Here is a 20,664-nt window from a genome sequence, read left to right as displayed (position 1 = left end):
TCAGCGCCCCGAGACAGCCAGGTGTCCGTGACATCAGTGCCCCGAGACAGCCAGACATCAGTACAGTCAAAGGGCTCTGGCCCCGTGTCGGCCTCCGGATCGGCGGAGCAAGCGTCGTCCCATCACAGGGTTAGCATTCAGACGCCCTCCATGCAGGCTGCTGGGAAGAAAGGTGGAGAGGAAGGTGGCCAGGATGGAGAAAAAGAAGAGGAAACAGAGCAGGATCAATATGAGGTATGCACTTAAATAATGTTCTTGTATTTTACCATTCAAAAGAATCCTACGACTGGTTGTGAAATGTCAGTGTGAATTGCTGTTAGGCCGACATATAAGGTGGCTCATATCCAAACATAAAGACTAGTGCAGAGTGCTTTGTTCACTGCTAGCTCCATCCATCTTCATTGACACCAGTAGGCGCCCTAACAGCGCCCTCGTCTCCCCGCCCATTATCCCTACCTGCCTGTATACTCACTGCTCTGTGCTCCACGCCCAACCTGTGGCCGGTGCCGCCAGCTGGCCGAGGAGCGGCACCGGGCGCTGCGCGAGCGGCTGCTGCACCTGACGCAGCCGCGCGCTTCCATCCTGAGCGAGCGCGGCGAGGCGCGGCCCGGCGCCAGCGAGCAGCGCAGCATCATCAGCCAGTACCTGCGCCAGCGCGACCCGCGCCTCTTCATCAGCAGCCAGCGGCGCGTGGTGCGCTCCTTCCTGCCGCCCATCTTCCGCAGCCGGTTCGCGCCGGCCGAGACGCCGCAGCGCGCTGCCAGGTGCGTGGTCGGGCGGTGTCCACGGCGGCCGACGGCCGGCGGCAAGAGTGGTGGCAGGTGCCGTGGGGCTGGAAAGAGGCGGGCCGCTGGAATAAAGCCGCTGTGAACGGGCGTTAGGGGATGTGGAATGTGAGCCGCCATGACGTTGTCATCAAGTGGCGCCTTTGTCTGAGGTGTTGGTTTTCAAGGGTGGGAATGAAATACCACTGGTAAGCATTGTATACGTTGAGTAACATCGACAACCACAGCTTTTCATTGCGAATGACACTGTTGTGGGCTGATTGTAACATGACTGCCAGTCGTCACACGAGGGTCTCGTCCAACCAGCTCTCAGCGGCGCCTGCCGTCCAAGATGGCAGAAACACAGCGTACCATGGAGCGCACGTACTCGACCAAGAAGCACCGGATGCCGGCCGAGCAGGAGCTGGAGGACCGCATTCTGCGCGAGCGTTGCCAGCTGCCCATGCTGAGCAGGGCCAGCGCCCACTGGTGAGCTACCCCAACCGTCGGTGGTAACGTGCCCATTGAGAGGATGATATTTGCCCTGACCCGGCGCTCTTGCTGCCGGAATTCCCCCTCCCCCCCCCCCTGTTCCTCGTTTTATGATATTCTTTGTGTATCCACGCGCCACGTACAGACCATATATTATCTTAATCACGAAGCTCGTACTTGTTCCTCGCCATCGTTTCGAGCCCATGTGACTCCTCTCCCCTTCCGCTCCCGCCCACTGTCCCTTGTCGTTTGCTTGCGCCATGTTCTCTGTTCCTGTTCCTTGAATTCTCACTTGTTCTCCTTGTCTCGGCCATCTACCGTCCCATCCTCTCGGCCTCCGGTCCGTTGTCTCTTGTCCTCCGCGTCCCGTCCTTGTCCACCGTCCCCTCCCTGTTTTGTTCCTTGCTTCCTGTGACTACCGTCGCAGTCCGTCTCCTGTCATCCCATACCGCATCCACCTTCTCTACTGTCCCCCATCCTGTGACCCTGTTCTCCATCCGACCCTGTCCCCCACCCTGTGACCCTGTCCCCCGTCCCCATCCGGTCACCCCGTCCCCCGCCCTGTGACCCTGTCTTCCATGCCATGGTCCTGTTCCCCATCCCATGACCCTGTCTCCAATCTCGTGGCCTTGTCCCAATCTCGTGACCCGGTCCCCAATCCTATGACCCCGTCCCAAATCCCGTGATCCTGTCCCCCGCCCTCCCACGACAGCCATCGGAGCGAGATGAAGCACAACTTCTGTATCGACGTGCTGGAGCGAGGCTGCCACCAGACGCACACGGAGATGTTCCACATCCTGCGACGCGACGAGGCGGTGAAGGCGGCCATGGCCGATCCGCCGGCGCTCATCGAATACACGCCGCACAAGCTGCAGAAGCTCAAGCAGTGCCTCGTCGACATGGAAGAGGCTGTCCGGAAATGTGTGCTCGGGCGGAATGGGGGGGGGGGGGGGAAATCAAATGTGAATTAACGTCAATAAAAGCATAACCCATGACTGGTGGTGACAAAGTGAATCTAGGTCGTTGGTGTAGTTTTGATGCTGTTTCCACCGGTTGACGAGCCTTTTTCGAGCAGTGTTGTCATGTCGTGATGCCTGTCTTTGTATCCAATTAGGAGATGCATTCCCCATTATGACGACGAATAACGGCATCGCGGGGTGGGGTCTTAGAATTGTAGCTAGTCGTAATAGCTGCACAAAGGACCCCTTGATGCGTTTCACCTCGTTGTGCTGGTTTTAGTCCATATTTTTTCTCATTTATTTGATTTGCGGTGGATTATATGACCGTTTCGTTGTGCTAACTTAAGTCAATCGTGTTATCATTGATTTAATTTGCAGTGGATTATATGTCCGGGTACGCCTCCGCAAACGACCCTGGCATTTTTCTTCCTGAAAGAGCCCGCTGATCTGTGGCTGGCTAAGCACTTCTTCGATAAATGCCTCGAGTTCGGGAAGAAGATCGATGACGACGGGAAGATGCGGGAGAGCGAGGCGCATTGCAACGTGGGCATCATGAATTTCTTTGATGGTAAGATGCTTTTCAGTCAGTCATGAGGAAAGTAGTAATGGCCTCGCAGTGTTTGGTTTGAAATAAGTTGGAGATGGTGCACATTTTCGAGCGCGGCCCATGATTACATACTAAACCCGAAACTGAATAGCCGTTTTCCGTTTCGGGTTTGTATGCGGTCAACGGCCGTGCCCGAAAGTTTTTACACAAAAATGTTGACATCTTTCAAAACTCAATGTTGTAAGGTAATTGGCACTCATTTCATGACCAACTGGTTGATGTGCCTGAGACATGCGCTGCGCTAGACGACCTGAAAGGTTGGAATAGCGTGTTGGATCAGAATTCGTGTCGGAGACACCTTTGTTGCTTTTTGTTGGCATCCGAATAGCTTTGTATGTATATGTACGTGGGTTAAATTCCTTTTATTGTGTTAGATATCATGTGTTGAAGTGTACTATATGATTGATACTGGGCTGCGCTTATGAGACACTTGTAGGAGTTGTAGCGTGGTCACTTCAAATAATTAACCATCGATCTCTCAGAACGCCTGGCTGTGACTAGCATTAAAGGCGTTTCAGTTGAAGGTGCACTCCAAAAACTGTCAAGCTGACTTAAAATGCATTCCAGTTATGTCCGCTGTTCATTTATCTCTGCGATTCCTAAGGCGGGCTACGTTCAGTGCGCGACCACCCGTCCGTCCGCCCCCTCCCCCCCCCCCGCTGTGAAACGCCTCGGTGCCGGTCACGGCGTCAGGCCGTGTGTGCGGTCGGAGCGCAGGGGTGCACCCTCACACCCCTCCCCCCTCACCACAGGCAACATCGACCTGGCGCTGACGCACCTGGAGAAGTTCCGTCGGCTCTCCTACAAGCAGGTGTGGGAGACGATCGACAACTACTCCTACTATCGCTACTCGTGCCTGCTGCTGCAGGACGTCTACCTCAGCCAGGCCGTGGCCGCCGAGAAGGAGGACCTGGAGAAGGCTTTCAAACTGTACCTGCGCGCCTCGGTCATGGCCAACCAAGGTCAGTGGCGAGTTGCTGCCACGGACAGCTGCTCGGCCTGGGCCCTGACGGTCCGGTGTTAGGTCTGCAATCGAATAGTTTTGTTGGAATGTTTATGCAGATGGTTGGAATCGGTTTCAGCTTCGGCGCCCTATCGGTTGGCGTGTGTGTACAGGCTGCGCGTTCAGTCGTGGGGGGGGGGGGGGGGCATGGTGCGTCATCTGCTAGTTCTGTCCGTAGAATTAAGTATCGGTTTTGGCGATATTACACCCGCGTATTCACCTAGGCTGTGTCATCTCATTCAAAATATTTGGTACGCATTATAAGGGCCAGCTTTGAAGACATTGCCAACATGCGAATCGTCATATATGACGTATGCAAAACACATGTTCGAAAATGCCCTGCCACGCTGAGATAAACACCAGGTCACCTCCTCCTCCGTGTGGCCCGCCCATGAGCGGCGCCACCTGCTGTTGGCAGCCCAGAACATGCAGGCTGATGGCGATGGCGCAATACAACCTGGGTGAGATCCAGGAGAAGATGTGCAACTGGCAGAACGCACTGCGCCGCTACGACGCCTACCTGCGCCTCTCCGACAAGCTTCTCAACTTCAAGGGCGTGTGCACGGGCTGCTTCAAGGTCGCCAAGTGCCACGAGGCGTAAGCGGGGCTTGATTGGGTGGACGGCTCCCCGCCAGGGCAGGGCGGGAGATGCTGGAAGTGGCCCACCGAGCCAGTGATTGAACTGGGCCGCGCAGTTCCATGCGCAGCAGCGCGATGGCTTATCGGTTGTTTTATGACGCGCTAGCGTGTTGAAGCCTCCGGAACCATGATACATGGACGTTATCCAGTAGCATGTGTGTTTTGCGGCTGAGTGGCTGCTCCAACACTAACAGAGCCAGCGGCGTGCACGCTGACACGGCGCCGTCTGCACTCCGCCCGCAGCATGGACAAGCTGCCCCTGGCCGTGGATAACCTGAAGAGGAGCGAGCCATATCGCGCGCGGGCAGCACCTGGACGAGGAGATTATCCGGGCCAGCTCCGAGCTTGGTCACATCTACCTCTCCATGGTGAGCCAGCCAGGGCGAACAACAGGCAGCTGGGGCCCCGGCTCCAGCTCGGACTCGGGACTCGGACTCGAGCTCGAGCTCGAGCTCGGGCTCGGGCTCGAGTTGGGCTCGGACCTCGGACTCGGACTCGGACTCGGACTCGGACTCGGACTCGGACTCGGACTCGGACTCAGGCTCCGACTCGGACTCGGGCTTGGACAGCCGCCGGGGTGGAGAACCCAGCTGCACTGTGAACAGGTGGCCGTTGCGTGGTCATCTTCATAAGGTGTTGGTTATCACACTAGTGACTCTGCAGTCCTCACAACGATCACGACACATCGCATCTGGCTGCGGAAACATATTTAAATGGAATCATCTGTGAGCTCTGCCGTGCACCTCGGTCCGTGTGAAATCAGGCATTAGTTGTCACGTGCCAACTGCCGGTCCGAGCGGACGCGCAGCAGGATCCGTGCAGGATCTGGCTGATTGTCAGCCGGTTTCGAACGTGGCGTTCCGTCTGTTGAGACGATGAGCGAGATTAGTTGTTATGGCATATGCTCGAACTTTATCCATTCTATTCTAATGGCAAGTTTTTTGGAAGATGTTGGACAAGTTGTTCAGTTGAACTGCGCGCACTTGCCTCGCCCCCTGTGAGAAATCTGTTAAGATAATTGTGTATTGAGTGCACCATTCACAATGCAGTTTACAATTCAGTCCTTTGATGTTGCGCCGGCACGCACAATGCCACTCTGCAACGCATGCTTTCTCGGGGGGGGGGGGGGGGAGGGGGGCGGACGCGCCTCCCCAGCGGCGGGCTCTGGACCCTGCCGGTCGGCGCGGCCACCTGCACCGTATATGCACCATGGCCCGACCCGACCTGACAGCCCTCCGCTCACCGCAGGGCAAGAACGACCTGGCGTTCCGGCAGTTCATGCAGGCCTACCAGTACGTGGAGCTCTCGGAGAACGTCATCAACGACCACAGCTACGTGGCCAGCGCCATGGTGGGCATCTCCAGCGCCAGCAGGCTGCTGGCCGACTTCAACGAGCTCGTGTACGTGTGGGGCGACGAGGAGTTGGAGCGGGTGCTCGCCTGGAAGACGGCCCGGGAGGGCATGCACGTGGAGGAGCGCGCCGGGTCGAAGTGGATTTAGCATCGGCCTGCGCTGCCGGTGGTGCTGCGATGTCTTCAGCCGCCAGCTTCAGCTTCAGCTTCAGCAGCTGTGTGTCGTGCCGTCGCTAGTTTCGAAGGCGAGAGGAGAGGAGGGGATGCAGCCCGCGATGCTGCGGAAGCTCCGCGGGGCGTGCAGCTGTCCGGTGGCCCAGGGCGGCCTGTTGTGGTGATGGCGACGCGACGCAAAAGTGTTTCAGTGACCGCGGAAGTCCAACCGACGGGGGACAAAGAGCTTGCTTCAGTGTCTGGATGCTGGTTGTGAGATTGGGATTGGCAAATCCGTTGTTGAAAAATGCTCATTATATTTAGCATGCATATGTTGTGTGCTTGATATGTGTCAGCCCAACCATTTATTTAAGGGCAATGCGAATCGAAAGCATATCACGATATCGAAGTAGACGTATTTGCCAAATGGCACGTGTGTAGAGCAAATTTGCATGTGTACCTACTTGTGTGTTCTAGTTGGGGTCATTGTTTTCACCCCTCTAGCCAACATAAATCAACATTTATCTATATTATGTGGCTGTGCCAACCGGTCGTTCCTGTTTATGAATGTGTTGCAATACAGCTGTTGAATCACTGATGTTTTCCTGGGTTATCTTCCTCAATGGCAAATGTCCTAAAATAACTATGATTTGTTGTACTGGAGCACTGCTGTAATACGGGCTAACACTGGCTTGAGACCATCGTGACAGGGGTCCTCGGTTTGCCTTTGTTTGATAATGACAAGACGCGCTGCTAGCGATGACCTATCTTGAATCATTCCGTGTGATGGTTGAGCTTTTATCGCGACGAGGCTCGGGTAGATCGATTTTTGTAAGGCATATTCCATGCAAGCCTGCAGGCGTTATGGAACCTGGGCAAGTTGGGGAGACGCCCCTTCGTCCCACGGATAGAACATTCAGGAAGCCAGTGATTTCATGGATGGCAGTCAAACGAGGCCTCTAAGTCACTAACTGAATGGAACTGACTAAACCACGCCTTCATTACCATGCCAGTTCTATAGCTCTAGCTGAGTGAAGTTGACTTAACAGCATCTCCATTCCCATGTATGGTCGGTCAAAAGTTGAATCGTGAATGAATAATACCTACTTTGGTTTCCAGTATGCCTCGTGTCCCGATATTAATACTAAATTATTGTCGGCATGCCCCGTCGATCACCGTATCAGCGCCACCTTTAGCATGGTACGTCGGTCCCGATATCAGCGCCACCTTTAAAAACATATAGTATTTTTTACTGTCAAGAGGTGCCTCTGCCATGACTTCCCGTGACCTTGCAAGCATCAAAATCGCGCTAGATTCGTCCGATCGTCTGCTGGTCAGTTTTGATGTAAAATTCCAAGTTTAGGCCCGGAAACACTCGTTTTTTGCCATTTTCTATTCACGAGGTAAGATATCCCAACATGTATCGCCTTTTGAGGTGTGTCCAGGTGAAACTGTGTTGGAGAAAGTAACGAAATGCCCCTAGGGCTGCTCGAAATTGGTTTGTTATTGTACGGGTCTGGTCTGCCCCTCCCAAGGTCGTGCAACGAAAACTATCGTGCAAGTGTTGGGGAAAGGGCTCGAGTGCTACTGCAGATAAGAAAACAGACATTTACAGGTATCTGTGGTGTGTTATGCAAATGCTGCTGAAGCTATGAAGTGTTATTACATGTGTCACTCACTTTGTGGCCATTGATGTCAGCATGGAAGTCATGTGCACAAGGTTTGGGTTTGTGTAGAGTGCCTCTCCCTAGTTTTATCATCTGCAAGGCTGCTCATATATGTTGATATTTTTGCCACTAAGTAAATCATACAGATAACTACCACCATCACATGGTCTAAGGGTTCAATTATTCCATTTACATTGGTGAGACCAGCCAAATGTCTGACATTATCTACTTGTAGACTCTTACACCTAGGTCATGTAATAGCACACCTAACTTTGATAAAAAGGGCATATTTGACTGTCCCATTATGTCCTTAATGTTCTGCTTTTCTGCATTCCTTAGCCTCTCTATTCCTCTCTATTTCAGTGTATATGTGTCACTTGCCACAATAGTTATTGGTTTTCTATCTTTCTCATTCATTAGGGAGAATTATCATACATTTTTCATTGGCTGTGGGAAGTAATATTTGTTTCTGTAGGTGACCTGTCATAAGTGTCATCTAGCAGTGTAATCTTATGTTTTCAGATGATTTGATGGTTGAAGGGCTCATGCAGATGGAGGTGAAACTATCTCTGAACCTGCTGTAATGTATGCAAAATATGTTGTCTTTGTAGATTACAGTTCCTTGACTCATAACTCATGAGCTGGCTGCTGTTGCTTTGCATTACTAAGCAGGATTTTTTTCTTAATTATTTATCCTAGACAATACCTCTTCAAGCTGATATATTTACCACTATTAGATATAATCCTACCCAGTGTCAGATACATGAAAGCCCTTCATGTGTCTCAAGCCAGGATACAGTCCAAACCTAAGGCTCAGTGCCTACATTTGTTGCATTTTGACTGGTGCTAAGCATGAACCATTTGCTTAGGCTCTCCAGTGCTGATTGACCAGACATTTGTTTGACAAATGGACAAGTTAGCAACTTTGGGTGGACTAAATAAATGGGCACACAAAAGCATACTGCAACAAGGCAGCACAGGACAGATGCATGTTTACTGGTAACAAACTCATCTGTTGATTTACCAGGTAGGATTTGACATATGAAGACCTCCCCATAATGCTTGTGCTCCAGTTACATCATGCAATGTTTGGCGAGCCACATGGTTGGCCGAGGCTACCGATATTTACGACGTAAATGATCGCAACAGTTTGGTTTGGTGATAATGTTTTCGGAGCTTTAATACCTGATGGCATCTAGCATGGTCTGCATCTTAACCAATGATCCACATACCAGGACAGCTCTGTGTGTGCCGATAACGAACGCTCAATGTCATGTCGGGACACGGAGGCCCGGGTGCGTGCCGGTATTCGGGTCCCCATGGGTGGAATGTGCTCCGGGACAAGCCTTCAGGTCAGGCTCACAGGAGGCAAGTCTTGCTACAAAATTGCTGTCTTTGTACCCCTGTTATGAGTGACCATAATCCATCTCAGATGCTGCGAACTATTATGGGGAGATGAGACCTTTGGTTGTGTCGGTGTGACTAATGATCTCCAAGGAGGACCACCTCAGGGGGGAGGGGGGGACGGTCTGTGTTGTCTGTCATGCCTTTGTGGTGTGCAGTGACCTGTGCGATCTCGGGGCCACCTCGCCCCCTGCGGATTCACTGTTTTTCGGAGGCCCGCGACCGACCGGGAGCAGGCAACACGAAGAGTCCGTGTCCTACGCTCTTGATGAACGCTATCACCAATGCGTCACGGAATGTGAAGAATTAAACTCGTTACTGAACGTACGCCTGCAAGAGCCATGCCTGGCGTTTACACCCCTCTGGGAATGGAGGGTCTCGTTTCCAACTTTTCATGGTACGGATTTGGGGAATCTGGCGCACCATAAGCAGTGTTTTCTATGTGGGCCCTGGCCCCACCTGCTGATCGTGAAATTGCAGATCAACGGCGGGCTTTTGCGGGGCTTGTTGGTTGCGTCATTATATGTCGCAATGCTCGGTGCAATCCATCCTGCCCGCTGGCGTTATGCGGCCTCTACACGGCTAGGGGCGTGTGCAGGAAGTCGCAATGGAGGGGGGGGGGGGGGGGCACAACATACGAATGCGGCGTGTGAAATTGATTTCATGACGCAACACAGGATGCGATGCTTCCGATCTGTTAAGATCTACGGGTGTGCCTCTGAGTTTCTGTTATGAATCTTATTTCACGCACTTAACATGCCTGCCATACATCTGATACGAGAGGAGGCACGTACCCCATGGGGGCTTCGATGTGGATACGCCCGAGTGTAGCCACTGCCACCGCCCGCAGCCTTCCCCAGTCAGGGGCACACAAAAGGGCCTAAAGTGGCTCGAGCTCATCCCGCCACAGGCGGGTGGGTACCTAATTGAGCTGTCGGGACGGGCAATATTCCCTCCCTAGGTCAGTCTTTGCGTGTTTGAATGTCGTCAAACGGTGGTATTTCGTGGAATGGAACTTGGTCATTCCTAAAGCAACCAACACCGTTGAGCAATACCTTTCTTAAATAGGTGTTACATGCTGTAATTATATCGGTCTATTTTCTTGCTTGATTCTACCACAAATAATTTCCAACTGACAGAGATGACCCTAGGGCAGCACTGACTCCAACTGAGGATTGCTAGGCATGAGTCAACCTCTGTTGTCAGTAGCCTCCGAAATGCCACTAATGGGTCATCGGAGGGGCCAGCCCCCCCCCCCCTGCCTCCCCCCTCGGCTTGGTGTCCGTACATGTAAGATCGATATTTCCCTAGGGCCGATCTGCCTTTGGAGTAGTTGCCGGTGCTGTGTGAAGGAGCTCTCGGAATGCTGACGTAATCGTGATCCGCCAGTGTTGTGACACCCGCCAGCGTTTCCGCACTGATTTAATAAGTGCGGCACGGAAATTGGCTAAGGGGTTTACACGCACGGGCTCTGGCATTCCCCTCTGACCACCACGAACTCAATGCGCAATACGCGTGACTAACACGCACAAAGTCGGTTGAATTTGCAATAAAAATTTGCTTCTGCTTCCGAAAAATGTGAATGTTGCACACTGTTTCGTGATGTTGATATGCGGCCTTCTGTGTTTTCAGAGCCTGCCTACATTTCAGGGGTTTTCGAAATTCTTGTGGAACAAACTCTTGATCTCTCCGCAGCATAAAGGTAAGTCATCAGTTGTTGCCCTAATGAATGCGTTAAGGCTTAGTCTGTTCCCTGTATGGCGCTGCGTATACGGCGTGTGATAGTGCTGGTTATCGGTTTATTGCCGATGCGACATTTATCACACGGCTTGTGCGCTATGCTGGCCCGGCGTGAGTGCGGTTTCCTGTGCACCCAAGTGACGTATGATGGGGTTGGGACTCCAGCGGCCAACAATGAGACGAAAGTGTGGGGAGGGGGTGTAAGGGCGAGGCCGACGACCGATGCCTTTTACTGCAGTGAAAGTGGGTCGCATTCGGAGAGAAACCCGTTTACCGGTATTTCGGGGTGAGCTTATACATTTCTCTGTGCTCCCTCCAACCCCCCTCCCCCCCTCCCCTTGCCCAAGCGAATTTGGCGAAACCACGCTCGAGATGCACCACACAAGCTGTCTGCACGCGTTGTTATACGTAATGAGTTTCGTCGGGAGCGTTGGAGCCGGTTCGCAGCTTGATCCGTGCGCAGCTGCAGTGTATGTGCTAGGCCATAGGGGGTTGATGGGTCTGCAGGTAGCGTAGCAGACCTGTGCTGGACTCATCGTGAAGTCAGAATGTCATTCACAGTCAGCTGTCTTGTCCACATACCCTCTTACCATCGAAAGAAGTGTTCTGTGTTCTCTTGTTTGAATTCCACAAAGGACATCGACCGCACTTCAAAGAATCACCCCCTAATCATCGTCATCGAAACCCCAGCATCGGTATCGTTTTCGGAATGATATCGTATCACCTCGAGTTGGCGCCAGCCCAAAATTGTGGCATGTTTCTCGTTGCGGACGGTCAGAATCATGTACGTGCGGTGAATGGACTCGAAATTAACTCCCGGATCGGTGTCAATCGTAAGTGTGTTGCGTGAGAACTTGAACTGGTGTGTGCTGGCAAGGTGATTATTTACTCAAGCCACCTGTTTATAAACGGGCGACGAGGCTTCGGGGTCGCAAGCTTTGTCCTGGCCCGACTTCGAGGGACGAAGGCCGAAGCTTGTCTAGGCTGCCGCGCTATCGTCCTCCTGCTGACCGCTGTGAGTCGCTCAGATCTCAAACTGTATCGCCTTTCCACCGAGGAGCCGCCTTCCGGCGCGGCGCTATTGTCGCCGCCTCGCACGCCGTGCTCGGTTTCAGCGCGGGAAGGCTGCCGTTTCGCTCCGCTCCCCTAAAAACGCCGCTGCCCGCGCCGCTGGACGGACGAGTGGGTTCCTGCCATCACGCACGGCGTAATCGGAGCCGGCCTTCCTCGGAGCGGATCACGCGCTGTTGCCACCCAGGCGCGTCTCGCCCTGTTTTCGACGGCCGGCCGGCCCGCAGCGTTCGGCCGCGTCCGGCGGCGCGCTGCACAGTGGCGCTTGTTATCTCTGTCGGCAGCGGACGCCGTCCGTACGCCGTCGCGCCGTGTTCACGCCAGTCTCGCGGGCCGTGTTTCAGGACGGGTGGGCGCCGACATGGCCACTCGGGCCGCGCCGGCCATGGAGCTGCAGTGAGTGACGGGCCGCTGGGCCGCCGTTAACCGAAGCATGGGCCGATTGTTAACACGGCGTGGTCTTATCTTGGTCTGGACTAACCGAGGCATGGATTTACTATCGGCTGGTGCATGACGGGATCGGTGACGGGCGCTTGGGCTCACCATTAACGGGTGACTGACTCGGTTTGATGTGCCATTCACGATTGCACGTGTGCTCTACCATTCACTCCTAACCATGTGCGTGTGCCCGTGAATGCGCAGATGTTCAACGAGGGCCTCGCCTTTGAAAGTTTAATGCTTGCATGGACTGAATCGGTCGGTTTTCGAAGGCTGTGCCACCGTGCACCAGTACGGATAAGGGATAAGCTGTTGGTTATCGAGATTTAGGGGATGAGTTGGCTTGTTATCTGATGACAGATTTATTCGATAACATTGACTGAATTCACCATGAACTGTTGGATTGAACTGTTGTTCATCGACGCCACTCTTAAAATCTAAATGTTGGTTGGTTGCTTATCGTTGCTGTAGGGCGCCTCAACTGCACGGCCATACGGCCGCCATTTTTAACCTGCCCATACAAATGAGCATTGCTGTATACCTATAGGATATATATATATATATATATATATATATATATATATATATATATATATATATATATGCGTGCGTGCGTGTGTGCGTGTGGTATCTCTCCTGTAGGGCAGGGGAGAATGGGAAAAAGATATATCAATCCCTACTTTATCGTCCCTATCAAACTTTCTGTAAGTGCTTTTTAATTTGTTTGAGGCAACCTTCTGCAGTTGTCTGACTTCCCCATTCCGTTAGCTTTCTGTTAGCCTCGCTGGAAAAGCATTTCTGTCACCATCGCCTTGGGAGAAAGTCTCAGGGACCTATTTAAAACGCCAGGCATAATGCAGGCGGAACACAGCATGAACACGTGCCCGGGTGGCCGGCTAGATACCCTTCGCTCGGGTGGGGGGACAGTTTGACCCCAGTAAGATCTCGGGAACTAAGAAAGCTGGAGACACCAAATTTGCAGGGTGTGTTGACCTGTACGTGAATTCACTTAGGTCAAAGTTTGAGGTCACGAGGTCATGACCTTAGGGTCAAATAAGGTCAAACAGGGTCAAATTCAAGGTTGGTCTTCAAAGTACCTCCAGAACCTAAATAACTTTCTAAGTAAAAGGTCACAAGCTCATTTCAGTTCAGTGACCTTGTTTGACCTTTTGAAGGTCTTGGTGACCAAAATCATATAAGACTGCCCTGAGTTTTGCATTTGATTAAGCGACAGAGATTGCGCCAGGCAGTACGTTCCTAAAAAATGTCCACCTGGGTCATCTTAGGTCAATGACCTATTCTGACATCTAAGAAATCAATGGAAGATGTATGATGCGGTTCCTGCGATCAGTGAATTCAAAATGAGCACCGGAAACTATTCCATACAGCAAGCCCTAGAGCAATAAAACAGGTTTGTTTTGACCTCGGTCTGACGTTCATACCTGATATTAGGTCAACTTAATTTCCTCATTCAACGTTTGTGTTGCCTAATAAAGCATCTCAAAGATGTATGGCGTCGTCTAACACTCCGTTGTTGCATCAGATTGGACGATTCCCTAGAAATTGACCGCTGAAGCAATGGTCTGACTTTGACCTGCCATAGGTCAGTGACCTTGCAAGGTGCATGTAAATTTCTTGCATCAAACGATCCGCTATTCACTTGTCAACAGCTGTGCAAAATTTGGCGCGGCTACGCCGCGCCGTTCGGAAACCATTCTGAAAAACCTTCAGGGGGGTCAATTTGACCCCCACCCGAGCGCGTGTTAAGTAACTGGTAAAAATATCACAAGTAGGTGATGTGCCACCGTTTCAGCCGCCATTTCATCTGCGAAATCGAAGCTATTGAGCTAATGTTACTGTATTGAGGCTAGCTCGTATAGTTAGAAGCACGCGCACCAATACAGCGGGAAAATAGTGATGAGTGACCCACAGTCACTGTCAAACGCTTTGTGGCTGCAGAATAAGGAAATTGAAGGTCCTTTGTGGAATAAAATCGCAAGGGTCAGACTTAGCTAGTCTGCAAGGCCTCTTCAATGAGTCCGCAGGCCCTCAATGAGTCTGCATGTCCTCTCTTATGAGTCTGCAGGCCCTCAGTGAGTCTGCAGGTCGACTCATGAGTCCGCAGGCCCTCTTTAATGAGTCCACAGGCTCTCTTTGATGGGTCCGCTGGCCACGCTCCGCCGCCATCCACTTGCACTTGCCACTTGCCACTTGCACGATGTTCAACGGCGATAAAAGGGCAGTGGAATACTTTGGTAAATGTGTGTCAAATATCTGCTTATGGGGCTATCGATAAGTCCAACCATGTAGAAATAGGCGAACGTCAGTGCCTAGTGATGTATTTAAATGGAATGCGATGTCCAGCTTGACCTTGGATCACGGCAGGAGATATCTCAGAGCAGGATTGTGGAGAGCCCTTTTCGGGATCGAAAATCCTTGGCATACGCTTAATGCTATCGTGAGTGCATGGACCTAGCGTGCAACGTTTGGAATTTGGAGAAGGGCCGACTCTCCGTGCCTTCGGTTGGGATCCCTGGCCTTTCCGAGAATTACCTGTCGCCGTTTGGCATTTTTTTCGTCTCCCCGGACTGGTCACTTGAAGGATTATTCCTTCTCGCCTCGCTCAGCAGGGCGTACTGTGAACGACATGCCATGTTCGGGAGATCGTAGCATTGCGTTGGACGTTTTGTGGGTTTGGCCTGCGTGTTTGGCCAACTTGACTAGTTAGATGGGGCAGCAGGATATCTAAACTACATGCACCTCTGTTTGCAAGCCCATGTTTTCTTCTGATGGGGGCTGCTGAAGACAAGGCACAGAAGCCGAGAGCAAGCATCAAACAAATGTTTTTAGCAGCGATAGCTGGCCCTGCACGGCACCGGTCAAATCTGCCACGTGCTCTCCAAACACGCGCGGAGCTGTGCGCCGGCGGGCTCCGCTGCGGCCTGCACCCTTGAGCAGTGCTAGCTGCAGCCGTGCGACCGTGACCGAGCCACGTCCTCGCTCGGACGTCAGGACCCGACGCCAGCGACCCGATCCACTAGCGGCGACGGCGCAGACGGCGGCGCGCGCCCTCGCCAGCCGACGGCGCGCGCGCGTTACCGGATCGTGGCGGGAGCGAGGTGGGAGGGGCGGCTCGCGCGCCTGGTACACCCGCGCCGGGAATTTGCAATCGGACGGCGGCGGCGGTGGCCGGTCAGCGTCGGCAGACCGCCGCCGGCCGTCCGCCGCTAAATGGGTCGAGGGCGCCGCAGCTGTGCCCCGTCCGAGGCGGCGGGGCGCCGGTGGACAGTGCTTGCGGCGCTGGCGGGCCGTCGCCCCCGTCCGCGGGCGGCTGGCGCCCCGGTGACAGTGTTTGCGGCGCCTGGCGGGGCCGTCGCCGCCGCGCGCCGACATCCCGCGACACGGTGTCCGTAAGCGGCGGCGGGCCCCGCTCCCGGCGCCGTCCGCGGCGGCGCACGTGGGCGGTATCGGCCGTCGGATCACTCGCGGCCGACGTGACCGATCCGGTGCATACACAGACGGGCACACATACACACGGCCGGAGCCCGGGGGCCGCGGGCGGGCGCGGCGAGGTGGCCGAAACGGCGACTCAAGGTCTGGTGGCCGGCCGGCCGCGCCGACCGGCTCGCCAGTGGTGGACGCGCGCTGCTCCCTGGTGCACGGCCCCGTGCCCGCCGCGCCGCCCAGATGGGGTACGGCCACCGTGGTCGAAGCGCGTGGACGAGGTGTACGAGGTGTTTCGTGGTGCCGCCTCCAAAGCGCGCCAAGTACAAAGATGTCTTCCCGTAAGTGGCAGCCGCGCAGTGTTGGGTGGGTGTCGTTTTCACTCGGTGCTCCTGCTGTGTGGCTGGTGGTATTTTGTCAGTGGTTTTGCTGTGCGGAACGTTCATGCTATGTGCTTTGATGGACATGATTTTCCGTGCGGATCACCTCATATTACACCGCCGTCGGATTGCAGTCCACGCGGCCCTCCATCCGTTCTCACTGATATGAGGATATGTCGTGTTTCAATGCAAGGTATTTCAGACACTTTCGATTGGTGATCTGATTGTGTTGTCGGAGTGAGAGGAATGTGCTCAGTGCTTAATGTGGCGCGAGGTGACTGCCGATGTTGGCGCGCTCTGGAACACGTGCCGTGATCATTGGCCTTTAATGTATAGGTAAGTCAATGTTTATGAAGTACGCCCACATTCTCGGCGTGCAGTGCCCAATAGTGCTTTCAACGCACCATCTGTAGCTGTCGAAATCTGGGCCTGGCGGAGAACTAAGGAAAGGCCATATACCATATGAAATACTGGTTGTTGTTGGCTTTTGACATCACGTTGTCCGTTGCAACATCCTTGCGATCTGCTATTGGCGTCAGGCATGTTTACCATGCTGCCGCAGTGCCAACTTCTGGCTGAATTAACGCGCCGAATAGGCGGGCCTGCAGGGCTCTCACCAGGCAGCTGTTGACTTCACGGCTGTGAGCCGACTTCATGCCACCGGTTTGCCCATTTGACTTGCACTCAAGGACGAGCTGCTGGGCTTGCAGGAGTGGCGGCGGTCACGTGCGGTGACTACTGTGAAGTGCGGCTGTCGTTCAAGCGGTCTCAGATGGGATGTGGCACGTCCTGGCTTTCTCGGTAACGTGGACGTGTGTTGGGGTTGGGTATTGTAACAAGCTAGTGCAAATAGCCAAAACACGAAGAGGTGAATGTTTCGTAAGAAAGGTCACTTCCTAAGACGTCCTCCATGCCGACGTGCAGATTATCAGCGAATGGTTTGCGGAGGACTACCGTTGCCGCTGGGGACTCCCGCGGGTAAGAGTGCACTGATGGGAACGCTTCAACGTATCACCAACCCATGCTTGGTGCCTGATAACTTGTCTTTTGCGTCTGTTTACGAACCGAGCACAGTCAAACCCGAAAGGCCATGTTTGGGGGCAGCTGAGCCTGGCCCGCTCGCCGCCGGCCTTGAGCAAATAGAGCAAGGCATCCCCGAGTTTGCATTTCAAAATGCCTCATCGGTGTCCCGCCGTCTCATTTGTGCTAGTCATCGGGCGCGAGTGGACACTTCTTCTTGCAGCGGTGGCCATTTGAAGGCCGGCGCACATTCGTTTTCAAGTGCGCGGCGTGCGGTCGTGACTCGCCGAGTGACCGAGGACCGGTTTGGCGAGGACTGACGGTCGGCCGCACGCTCGCCTGCACGGTGTTGATCAGATCAGCGCGGTGCGATCCGACGGCTCGTGCCGGTTCAGGAATGAACCACTGTGGCCTTAAGCGGATACTACGGGCGGGAACCTGTTACTATGAGCCCACTGCGGATTACCGGAGTGCGCTGCCGTTAAATGCAATGTTTCGCATTTAAAGACATTGAAGCAAGCATCAGATGTGATGAAATGAGCTCACCTTTAGATGTTGGTATACTTTTAGGTGGAAAAGACTGCTCTAGACAACCGAATTTCTCTGTTGAGTAAATATGCTCCCCCAAGAAGTCATTGTTTGTGTCATCGGTCATCGTACCTTGCACAACATTGATTGAGAGCCAACTGGCGGCCGTTATATCCGGAAATCGTGCCTGCAAACGTCATGTACGAACGACACGACAATTATATTCGTATTGGCCTTGATCGCCGCATGGCTAATGGAATGCCATGATTTGAATGACATTGCTATGGCGTCAGGGATACCTGGGAGACCTTGAAACAGTCTGCGGAATAGTCTGCACATCTTCGCGAGCGTATAGCACAGAAACTAGAGAGGTTCAGGTCGTGAAGGGCGGGGCTATGAACTGTACCGAATGATCTTCAAGATGGTTGTTGTAATTCAAAAGCCCATACAAATGTGAAACACACCCTTTAAGCAGGACGAGAACTCACCTAAGCGCTTTGCGTATAACATTCTACTAACATTACATGTATATATATATATATATATATATATATATATATATATATATATATATTACAGCCTCTACAGAATAACACTGCTGCATTAGTGTGAAATTATTTATTGACTAAATTGTTTAAAATATGTCCATTTTGATGTATTCTGTGGACATTAGTGTACCACCGTGTCCAGTATTCTGACATATCCCAGCCAGATGGTTCTTGCATGTGATGTCGGACCCCAGGCCTGTTGTGAGCGACACATCCGAGATGGCCCACGATCTTAGATGTTAGGTGTGCTCGCTGACGCCTACTTATTGGCACTATGTCACGTTTAACCCTTTTCAGTTGAAATCGGTGCTGTGCATCCGTCAGCCGAGCTCCGCTTCCAACGTGTGTTGTCCGCGCGCGGGGCGCCACCCGCTGTCGGGGCGCGTGGTGTCGACCTCGGCGCCCCGGCTCGGTCTGTTGACACCGGGAAATCGGTCAGCGCGTGCCTGCGTCTCGCCGGCTGATAACTCTTCCGCCCCTCCCTCCTCCACAACACCCCGTGGACAGCTGAGGTCCGCGCTGAGGACGGTACGCCGCTCCTGGGTTGTGCGTGGTTTGCTGATTGGCTGTCGCTGTGCTGTGCCGTCGCCGCTGACGCCTCGCCGGCGTTTCAGTGCTTTGGATCGCTACAAATTCTCGTGCAGCTACCCTCCACTGTTCCCTGGAATGGCGTGCCAAGGAACTGGTGACGACCCAGAGGTCCGAGTGCTCAAACTCCATGACGACCACCACCAGGAGGCGACCCTGTATCGGCTGCAGAAAGGTGCGACTTTCGCCGGCCTCGCTGAACTGTGTGTATGCGCGCCGTAGAAGTGGCGCTCGAAGCGCCGTCCTCCCGCTTTTGGGATGACGTCACGGTGTCCGTGACCGCTGTTCGTGCCGGAGTCATTCGTGGCTGTGACCGCTCAGGTAGTGGTGGCCAGGTGCGGTGTAGGGTGGCGCGCCGGCCACCGAGCCCCTGCCGGACCTTGAGCCGCCGTGCTGCGGCGAGGGGGGCCGGCGGCGGCCAGTGACCCCGTCGCGCCACCGTCGGCAGGTTTCATCCTGCACTTCCGTCTGGGCCCGTCGCTGTTCGGCCGCGTGGTGTCCGTGTTCAGCAACCACCCGGCCTCGGCCGACGAGGAGTTTAGCCGCGACAAGTACCGCCTGCTGCCCTGGAAGTCCGACAGCAAGATCATCGACGACACCAGCATCTTCGTGGAGGTCCCGATCGTCCGCGCCGGCTCGTTCCGCTACTTCACGCACACAGAAGGGTGCGTTGAGACCTGACGCGTGTGGCGCGCGACATGATCGCCTCGTTGCGTGGTGCTAGTCGTGTGCGTGTCGGTTCTCTGATGGTGTTCGCCATATGTTGTCGGAGAGCGAGCTGCGCTCCGAACGTGACCACCGACTCGACATCGGCAGCTCGGACCCGAACCCGCGCGGCTCCGGATACTTCGTGGTGGACCCGACCCTGTCGCGCGGCTCCAACAACGAGGTGTTGGGCATGGACTGCATCCTCAGTCAGACGGTGCTGTCCAAGTGTCTGGGTCCGCTGGACCAGTGGGAGGGCCGGCTGGAGGTGGCCCGCCAGACCGGCTACAACATGGTGCACTTCACGCCCGTGCAGGTGGGATGCGCGGCGGCGCCGGGGCCGGGCGCTGTTGGGTCAGGTGCCGCTGGGCCGTCTGCGGTGTTGTGTTCCCAGCTGCTGCTGTCGGGGCTGTGGCCGCCTCCGTGTGCGAGGTCGGAAACGGGAATCGGAGCAACTGTCTGTGTGTGTGTGTGGGGGGGGGGGGGGGTGAATGGGGATGTGGGTGTGGGTAGATGTTATTTTGCTTCTTAACGGCACGTTTTGAGTTTTGCGATTTGTTCGTCGCTTGCATTTAAAGCTCGTGAACCATAAAGTATCGTCTCTCAAAGTGGTTGTGCTTCCACGTCCCGGACCCTCCGTTTCGCTTCATGGTGCTAGGATACAGGGTAACCGCACCACCACTGCTCTGACCACGCGACGTTTGAGAAATCCGGGGACAATACGGATAAGTGTCTGTTGCCAACAGCGTGCCCAGGAGTGCACAGATACAAACGGCATCGTCGGGGAGGGGTGTACAGCGCTGCCGTACCGTGAATACCCAGTCCCCTGGCGTCTGGCAACAGCACAGTGCCTTTGCAGTGCCCTGGGTATCGATACACAGACGCGTCAGCGATGTAAACAGCCGCGAACACGGCTCGGTAACCAGATCCGCATTTCTTAAATGTGTCTGACATCACACTCGATTGGCGGACTTGTGTTGTCAACGTGCACGACGCTGCGCTGGCAGGTCTGAGCAGCGTCATGTGCGACGTCATGCTGACGTCACGATTCTTCTGCACTGAAGCGTGCGTCGCGTATTATTTTTAATTAGTTAATTGGGGGGGGGGCATGGTTCACCGCTTGAGGCCGCACAAGGTGCAGAGATGCTTAACGTTTTGTGTG

At 54.1% G+C, this 20,664-nt stretch overlaps 3 protein-coding genes across 3 annotated transcripts; all 3 read left to right on the top strand.

Annotated features, from left to right (window-relative positions):
• LOC119108348 (uncharacterized) lies at positions 1–2,661 on the top strand. Its single transcript, XM_037231924.1, has 5 exons — positions 1–234; positions 514–764; positions 1,092–1,253; positions 1,969–2,177; positions 2,594–2,661. The coding sequence occupies exons 1-5, from the start codon at positions 151–153 to the stop codon at positions 2,659–2,661; spliced, it is 774 nt and encodes a 257-aa protein (XP_037087819.1). The 5' UTR covers positions 1–150.
• Positions 2,662–6,549, top strand: LOC119108347 (uncharacterized). The gene is made up of 5 exons (XM_037231922.1): positions 2,662–2,783; positions 3,575–3,834; positions 4,244–4,422; positions 4,745–4,832; positions 5,713–6,549. The coding sequence occupies exons 1-5, from the start codon at positions 2,732–2,734 to the stop codon at positions 5,962–5,964; spliced, it is 831 nt and encodes a 276-aa protein (XP_037087817.1). The 5' UTR covers positions 2,662–2,731; the 3' UTR covers positions 5,965–6,549.
• A 4,151-nt stretch (positions 6,550–10,700) lies between these two features.
• On the top strand, positions 10,701–20,515 carry LOC119108346 (glycogen debranching enzyme-like). Its single transcript, XM_037231921.1, has 6 exons — positions 10,701–10,742; positions 12,196–12,247; positions 18,824–18,972; positions 19,246–19,462; positions 19,614–19,818; positions 20,510–20,515. Exons 2-6 carry the CDS (start codon positions 12,213–12,215, stop codon positions 20,513–20,515), a joined length of 612 nt encoding a protein of 203 aa, XP_037087816.1. The 5' UTR covers positions 10,701–10,742; positions 12,196–12,212.
• The last annotated feature ends 149 nt before the right edge of the window (positions 20,516–20,664 follow it).

This window comes from Pollicipes pollicipes, unplaced genomic scaffold, assembly GCF_011947565.3.
Source record: "Pollicipes pollicipes isolate AB1234 unplaced genomic scaffold, Ppol_2.1 Scaffold_6686;HRSCAF=7923_pilon_pilon_pilon, whole genome shotgun sequence".
Taxonomy (NCBI): domain Eukaryota; kingdom Metazoa; phylum Arthropoda; class Thecostraca; order Pollicipedomorpha; family Pollicipedidae; genus Pollicipes; species Pollicipes pollicipes.
Note: the sequence above shows the minus strand (reverse complement) of the source record. Positions and strands in the feature narration are given on the sequence as shown.